The sequence below is a fragment of the Calonectris borealis genome, chromosome 2, assembly GCF_964195595.1.
Source record: "Calonectris borealis chromosome 2, bCalBor7.hap1.2, whole genome shotgun sequence".
Taxonomy (NCBI): domain Eukaryota; kingdom Metazoa; phylum Chordata; class Aves; order Procellariiformes; family Procellariidae; genus Calonectris; species Calonectris borealis.
Window position 1 is genome coordinate 113,141,265 of NC_134313.1, and position 8,107 is coordinate 113,149,371.

Consider the following 8,107-nt stretch of genomic DNA (forward strand, 5'->3'; position numbering starts at 1 on the left):
CCAGCCATCAGTAGTAGGTGAAGAGAAGGCATGTCTCTCCCATGCTGTTAGGGAGTATTGCTGCAGCATGGAGAGAGGCTGGAGGCCACGGAGATGTCTACTGCTGGGAAGCAGACAGCAACTCGGAGCAAGCAAGGAGGATGCTTCCTCGCATTTAGCACCAAACAGTTTAATAAGGCCCGTTTTTGTTACCTGAACTTCATGGACCCAACGTGCGTTGAGCCACGGTTGCTTCTTCCCCGCTGAAGTTCAAGCCTAAGGCTGACTTCTCTCTGACCTAATGTAATGTCTTTGCTCCTTCATAAAGCCTTGTCGGGATAAAATACGTATTTATTTGAGGACCGCCGTGATGGACTGCAGGCACGCCGCGGGGGGGGGAGAGGCAGGCCGGGAGGGCTGGGGCCGGCGGCGCGGCGAGGCGGGTGCGGCGGCTGTCCCCGCCCGGCGGCCCCGGGGGAGGTGCTGGGCCGGGCCGAGTCGCGCCACGCCGGCCCGGGCTGCGTACTGCTGCTGCCCGGGGCGAAGGCTGTTGCGGCCAGGTTGTGAGTATGGGCGGCGGGGGAAGGCAGCGGCGGGAAGGGAGCGGGGCCCGGGAGCGCCCGGAGAGGCGAGGCGCGCCCGGGCTTGTCGCGCCCCGACAGTGACTGGGGGGCAAGGAGGGGGCAGGGGCGCGCGTCCCTCTGCTACCCGAGTCCCGCCGCCCGCCCTGCCGGGGAAGGTGTGTCGGGTGAGGGCGAGGCAAGGGGGCGCGGCCGGGGCCGGCCGCCGGGGCTCACTGGGGTCCGCCGGCGCCGCCGAGAGGGGCTGGGGGCAAGCGCCTAGGACACCCTGCCCTCACCCAAGATGGCGCCGCGACTTCCCCGGCGCCGCTCTCACGTGATCGCGGAGCGGCGCGAAGGTGGGGGCGGCGGGCGGACAGGGCCGGGTGAGGGGCGGGAGAGGTGGCCGTTCCCCGCCGAGGGGGGACGCGGGCCCTGAGAGGAAGGGAGGGCGGTAAAGCGGCGCCTGTGCGCGGCTGCTGAGCGCAGGCGGGCTGCGGGACGGACCCTGAGGGGCGCCCTCAAATGGCGGGCGTGTCCCGCGGGCGTGGGGGATGGCTGTCCCCGCCGGGCGTGTCTGCGCATGCGCGGCGCGCTGAGGCAGCGCTGGGGTGAGGCGTGTCTGCCTCAGCGAGCGGCCTCGCGGGGCTCCTTGTGGCAGCAAACGTTTGTGTGAAGGGCTGTATTTTTTTCCCCCGCCTCATTTTAAGGAGCAGTTCTTCTTCTGAGGCCTCGTGGTTGGTAGTGAGGCCGCCTGGCAGTTGTTGTGCTGAAAAAGTAGTTGGGTTTGTGGGCTTACTTTTACTGAAAAACTTGAAGTAAGCTTCGTCTTGAAGCCTTTTTATGTTTGTAGAAGTTGAAGCCGCTGTGGTGAGAGGTGCCAAAGTAGTAACTGTGGGGTTTTACTCATCGCTTTACATACAAGAATAAACTTGTGGCAATGGTGAGGACTTTGGGGGGCAAGGGCTGATTTCACTGGCCTCCTCTGACCCTGAAGAGAGTCAGTAGGTCATGTTGGAAGACGTTAGGCATTTTGGTTGAGAAGAAGGGGGAGATCTTGGTGATGTTGGATGTTGACTGGGCCGGTAGCTGTATTTGAACTTGTGCATAATGCAAGGGTGATTTCAACTGCTTGAAGCCAGGCCCCACAGTTGCACTGGCGGAGCCTGCTGTAGGACCCAGGACGTATTCTGTTGCTTGTTTTCAGCTGAAGCTGCATTTGTCTTGCCCTTTAATACCAGTTTGCTTCAACATGCAGCTTAGGTAAGAATTACAGGAGCATGTGCTTATACTTGCAGTTGGGAGTCAAAATCGATTAATTTCACTATTCATAGTGGCTATTTACTGCCTGTCATAAAAAATGATATTGTTTGCTGTGGTATTGAATCCTACATTTTTCAAAGCCAGCCCACATTCAGCTAAGTAATTCCTATCATACTTTCCTCAGGGAGACATGCTAAAGTAATATGGATGCGAAGGAATAGACTTACCGGATGCAGCACAGTAAATTTTTAGTAGAACTAGAAAACATAGAGATTTATAGATCCTCCTGGCTCTAGAGTTATGAATTGTAGTCTGTCATGATGCTGTGTAATGTTGAAACTTTGCGAGGAGGTTGTTAGGGGCTCATTCACTGAGTTGTGCAGCGTAAGTTGGAAGCTGGGGAGGACAGAGCTGTGCTACCCATAATTGTAAAATGCAGTGGGCTTCCTCTATGCTGTGTTAAAATACTTGATGGGAGCCAGACTTCACAGTTTTTATGTATGTCTGTAGGCATAGTGGGTAGCTTTTATATTTTAATGGTAACTGTGGTGAGAGGGAGAGGCAAGATTTGCTTATGGCAAATAGGATTTCTGATTTTGCTCTGGATGGCACCTTGCAGATGAGCTGTGAGAGTTGAGATCTCTTTAAGTGACTAGCTCATTGAAGAGCTCATGTGCAGGGCGAAAAAAACCACAAAATTGTGAGGTATGTGTGGAGACTTGAATGCTGCTGTTCTCACTTGCTGAGAACTGAGATCTGAGGCTGTAGCTTGGATCCCCAGAGGCGAAGGAAAGGAATTGAACTCTTCGGTGGGACTTGTGCTGAGTTTGCTGATGCTTGTGCTTTACAATACTGGTAGCTGTTGCACTAAATCTACTGCGAAGCTCCGGTGTATACTGTTCCAAAGACGTCTTTTGACTGTCTTTATTCTTGGGCATGCAATAACAATCTTCTCTTTTGCTTTCACTTGATAGGAATAATGTTCTCAACATGTCTGTGCAGTCGCTGCTTTGTGAAAGAATTGCTGTTGCCGAAGAATTGATCAAGAGAGCAGAAGCCCTTTCCAAGTCCCAGAAAAGGAGAATAGAAGGTGGGGCAAAACTATGTGGCAAACTAAAGGCTGAGCTAAACTTCTTACACAAGGTGGAGGCAGGGAAGGTGGCCATTAAGGAATCCCATCTGCAGAGTACAAACCTTACCCATCTCCAAGCCATTATTCAGTCAGCAGAGAACCTGGAGGATGTTGTCAGTGTCCTCCATGTTTTTGCTTATGAGGACAGGTTTGGAGACAAACAGACGCTGGTGGTAGATGTTGTTGCAAACGGGGGTCACACATGGGTGAAGGCCATCGGTCGGAAGGCTGAGGCCCTGCATAACATCTGGCTGGGGAGAGGCCAGTATGGTGACAAAAGCGTCATTGAGCAGGCAGAGGACTTCCTGCAAGCAAGCCGTCAGCAACCAGTGGAGTACAGCAATCCCCACATAATCTTTGCGTTCTACAACAGCGTGTCCAGTCCTATGGCAGAGAGACTCAAGGAGATGGGAATATCTGTGCGAGGAGACATTGTTGCTGTGAACTCACTGGCGGAGCCATCTACGGAAAGCAAGCACCTTAGTGCCAGTGAATCAGATGAAGAAGGCCCTGAACTCCTGCAGGTGACCAGAGTAGACCGGGAGAATTTAGTGGCCAGCATTGCTTTTCCTACCCAGATCAAAGTAAATGTGTGCAATAGAGTTAACTTGGACATCACTACCTTAATAACCTATGTCTCTGCTCTGAGCTATGGTGGCTGCTACTTCATCTTCAAAGAAAAAGTGCTAACGGAGCAAGCGTCTCAAGAAAGGAGGGAGAGAGTCCTGCCTCAGCTGGAGGAGTTCATGGAGGGGAAAGAGCTCTTTGCCTGTGAATCTGCTGTCAGAGATTTTCAGTCCATCTTGGAAACGCTGGGAGGACCTGGGGAGAAAGAGCGAGCTGCGTTGCTTGTTAAAAGAATTAATGTGGTGCCAGATCAGCCATCTGAACGTGCCTTAGGACTAGTGGCTAGTTCAAAAATCAACAGCCGTTCTCTAACCATTTTTGGGACAGGAGACACTTTAAAAGCCATCACCATGACCGCAAATAGTGGTTTTGTGAGGGCAGCTGCTAACCAAGGTGTCAGGTTCAGTGTTTTTGTCCATCAGCCACGAGCATTGACAGAAAGCAAAGAATCTGCTGCCACACCTTTACCAAAGAGCTGCCCACCTGATTAATGGACTATAAGTCATTAAATGAGTTAGTCATTGAAATACTGCAGGTGCTGCAGTGGAGGCATTTGGAGAAACAGAAGAATCGTAACAATACATTTTTGGGTTTGTATCAGTGAAAACAGTAACTGTAGTAGTGGAAGGGCTCCTCAAGGGATTTGTGGTATCTTTACTCAATCCTTGAGGTTTTTTGGTTCAGCTGACCATTAATTTATTCGCTAAGGTAATAAGATTTCAGTGAAAATTGTTAACTGGCTTACAGTATATTAATTGTATCCATCCCTATTAAAAAGTTCAGTTAAAGCACAGTTGCGGTGGTTCCCTTGTCATTTTTGTCCTCTTCAGAGAGATTAAATTCAGCACCTTAGGTGGACTTCAGTCTTGACTTCTGTGGAACTTAAGTCTTTCTTTCATCTATCCTATTCAACTGAATTCTTTGTTGCTTCAGAGGTACCTTGTGTAGAGACTGTGCCTTTTTGGGTGTTTCGTAAAGACGTGACTAGTAGTCATGAATAGAAACCAACTTAAGCCTTCCTTCTTTTACTGAAAGAAACCTCTGTATGTATACTGTGTTAGACTGAATTGGGCAACAGCTTTAAAATTCCTGGAAAAATCAGTTGAAATCGGAACTTATTGGCACTAATATGTTGTGACTCTTGGGCCAAACTGGACAGCCAGTGGTAGCAGACGAAGGAGGCAAATCTGCTGCCCTTTTCTTTTAGCCTTTTCCCAAGTGCAAAGCCTTGCTGGGTGCAAAACCTAGCTTGAGGCTTCAGATAACAGAATCCTCCTAAATTGAGCCTGCACCCAGGTAGTTCTTGATACTAGCAAGCTCTCTGCTGAGGACTCACGGTGAACTAGAATTTGGCTCTGTTGCTTGTGGATTACCTGAAACGAAGCCTCACTGAGGTCCTTTAGTGTTAGCATGGTGGAGGAGGAGGTTTGTGGAGTAGGTTGGTAATTGCTAGTTTGCCCTATATTAGAGAGAAGCTTTTTCACTGGTGGTGTAATTGCTGGTTTTACTCAAAGTGTAGAATAAACAACAGGTGGTGTTTTTTTGGTTTTGGGTTTTTTTTTTTTTCAGGAGAGAGTTGCTGTTTTAGAAGTCTTTCTAATGTTTTTTCGTATGCTGTAATGACTGCACTTGCTGTTTGGTGTTAATTTGCATCAGGTTCCTAGTGGAAGATTTTGAGATGTCAGAGTGAACCTCTTGGCCCTGAGCTATACGTTTTATCAGGTCAGTGAAAGAGATACCCACTGAATATTTTATAGGCTGTTGTTCAACAGGATAGCATTATTATGCAGCTTATAGTTGAGGCAAAGAACATTCCCTTGCCTCTTGCCACTCCGCTCTAGATTTCTTCCTACAGTACAAAGTAGCTGCAGCGCTGCCCTTCGCCATAATCTCTACCTATTTCTTTCTGTCTCCACTACTCTGGCATACTCCAGCACTGGTGTAAAGATACTGGCATGCCGGCAAAACCACTCTGCATGCCTCTTCCAGCTGAGTAAGCTTAACTCCAAGGAGCGAAAGCATGCTTTATGTCAGTATGACTCTTGCTCTGCTCTGTTCTTACTATGCCTGTGGAGTAACCTGTTAGTTGTCAGCAGGATCCACATGCTGTGTATCTTTATCTGTAACTTCTTAACAATGCAGAGGGCAGTCTGCTCTTCACTGCCCCTTGTTTCTGCTGATTGCTGAGGTAGCTCATGGGGTTTAGTTAAGATGGGTGGAACTGGATTTTGTTTTTTGCTACTCCAGTCTTCTACCTGCCAGTTTCACAGGTCTCCCTTGGTGAGTTGTTCTAACAAAACATCTAGCTTGTTCCTACAGTCTAACGCTGTGAAACAAAGCCTCGTGGCAGGATACATCCCCCACTGTATCCATTAATTTTCTTGACAGTTCTTCTGAAGGGAAAGGAGGACTAACGCAATGAAACAATATAAATAATATACTGGCTGTGCTGCAGAAATGCAAGTCTGCCTTAGTAGTTAACAGCGCAAGCTGCATCACAGAGGAGCTTAGGGAGATAGTGCTTTATCATGGTATGATGGATTTACCGGATCACAACCACAGATGTTCGTGAAATGTTACAGTGCTATAAACAGCTGGAAGGAAAGCTGCCTTTCATTTCTGCCATGAGAGCTCTTGCTCTGGACACCTGTGTGATGTCTTTGCTCTGCAGTAGGTGTGGGAGTAGAGGTGGGAGAGGCCGGTCTGTGGAGAATAAGAATGAACTGTGTGTCTCAAAACTGTGTTTCTGTTTGGTATCAGAAGTCCTGAAAGAAGGTATAAGAAAACTCCTAGTGAATAATTTATGAACAAACAACCTGGGAGAGAGGGGTTTTTTTTGTTTGCAACTCAGAGCTTTAAAAGCTGAGGGCTCAACAGGCAGCTTACTATTTATCATTGACTAATCTGTTTTACAGTCTTGCAGGATACTTAAAGCTAAGTGCATGATAACAGTGCAGTTATGCATGGTAATTCATTATGGCTTTTTAAGAACTAATCCTTTGTATTTAAGTTACTTCTAATTTGTTTGCAGCCTTTCTACCCTGATGAGGGTTTTGAATGAGTAAATGGGAGAGAGCTGCTTCATTCCACTTCTTGCTGTGACTCCAAGAAGTGGCTTTCCATCATTTCCCTTGCTGTATCCCATTCAGTACTCTTGAATATCCTCTTGGGCACACTCTAAAGAGATTTCTCCAAACCACGGATGAGAGGGCATGAGTGACCCGCACTCTTACATGGTAGGTGACTCAGAGAAAGGAGTGAAAAGCAAGTAACCTCTATTGCCTAGATTAGAAGTGGGTGGGCTCCGTTTGCTGTATTTCTTCACTCCTGCTGCTGCAGAGCTAGCTAGCTGACTTGTTTTGTAGTGATAGTTTTGTATGAACATTAAATGCAACTCCGTTTAAAAGCCTCTGTATAGGGAGCCATCGTGTGGTGATTTTCTTCATTACCAGTCATTTTTGCCCAACACAGTATTTGTTACTGAATCCATTTCCTCTCTCTTACCAATTCCTACCAATCATATGAGCAATATTTTAGGAATACGAAACTCTAGAAATTATTTGTGCGCCACTGTGCGACTTCAGGGTTTTTTATTGTTCTTTTGTGTCTCCCTGTTGCATGATGCAATAAGAAGCTCAGAATGTGGGTGTTCTGGGTTTGTTTGTTTGTTTGTTGGGGGTGTTTTAAAGCTATTTTTACCTTCAGTGGCTTTCTGCCTTATTGGTCAAACAAAAGTGCAATGCTGGCAGATGGTAAGAATTGTTTTATAAGATGAAACCTGAAACTGAATGATGGCTTGGAACCAAAAAATGTTTTGATTGTAATATTTGGTGGCTTTTATATTGCCTTCCAAGATATTGGTGATCTACATATATAAACCAGTGTTCTGGTTTAGTGCGTTTAGATAGCTTCTACTTAATTTTACAAATGGGGGATTAGATGTTGGACTTCCCTTATTTACGACTTTACAAATGAGTAATTAGAAGATACCAAATTATGTTTGAAATTAAGTTGAAAAAAGTGGAAATCCAGGACTGCTTATCCTTTCTTCCAATATTGCACAACTGCTTTGTCTACACTGTACCAGGCACTTGAGGATATGGAGACATCTCACTTGCTGCAATGGTTTTTGTTTGGTTATTTTTTTAATGAAATTTTTCAGCATTAAGTTCCTTGGCAAAGATGGATTCCTAAACTGTTTTGGAGAACCTTGTTCTTCTGGAACTTTTAAATTATTTTGCATTATCTCTGTATGGCTCCATAGTCTCCGAGGAGAGCCAGGATCTTGTTCTGTGCAGCACTCAGCCTGCTCTCTTTGCTCCAACAGTAAGAATACCAAACAAGGAATGCTGCAATTGATGCCAGGCAGTAGAAAGCACTTGGATATTATATGAGAAATAAATAAGTAAGTTAAGTTGTTAATACATTCATGTTTCTAATTTGTCTTCTGCGGTTTTGTCAAAAGCAAACTTATTTTTGGACACAGCTGTGTATGTTCTTTACTTACTGTTGTTCTGGCTGACAAAATTTGCAGATAAATGACTTG

General features: G+C 46.7%; 1 protein-coding gene across 5 annotated transcripts; it reads left to right on the forward strand.

Moving 5' to 3' along the window:
- The first annotated feature begins 458 nt into the window (after positions 1-458).
- Positions 459-4,352, forward strand: C2H7orf25 (chromosome 2 C7orf25 homolog). Of its 5 annotated transcripts, none has more exons than XM_075142952.1 (2): positions 459-542; positions 2,777-4,352. In XM_075142952.1, the coding sequence occupies exon 2, from the start codon at positions 2,793-2,795 to the stop codon at positions 4,050-4,052; it is 1,260 nt and encodes a 419-aa protein (XP_074999053.1). In that variant the 5' UTR covers positions 459-542; positions 2,777-2,792; the 3' UTR covers positions 4,053-4,352. The 5 variants fall into 5 exon arrangements, with proteins under 5 accessions (XP_074999053.1, XP_074999055.1, XP_074999058.1 ...); XM_075142954.1 differs by having other exon boundaries at positions 459-539; XM_075142957.1 differs by lacking the exon at positions 459-542 and adding an exon at positions 879-898.
- Positions 4,353-8,107: the final 3,755 nt, after the last annotated feature.

Excerpts from the sequence above, each read along its gene's own strand:
- C2H7orf25 (XM_075142952.1), top strand. The coding sequence starts at position 2,793 with ATGTCTGTGCAGTCGCTGCTTTGTGAAAGAATTGCTGTTGCCGAAGAA.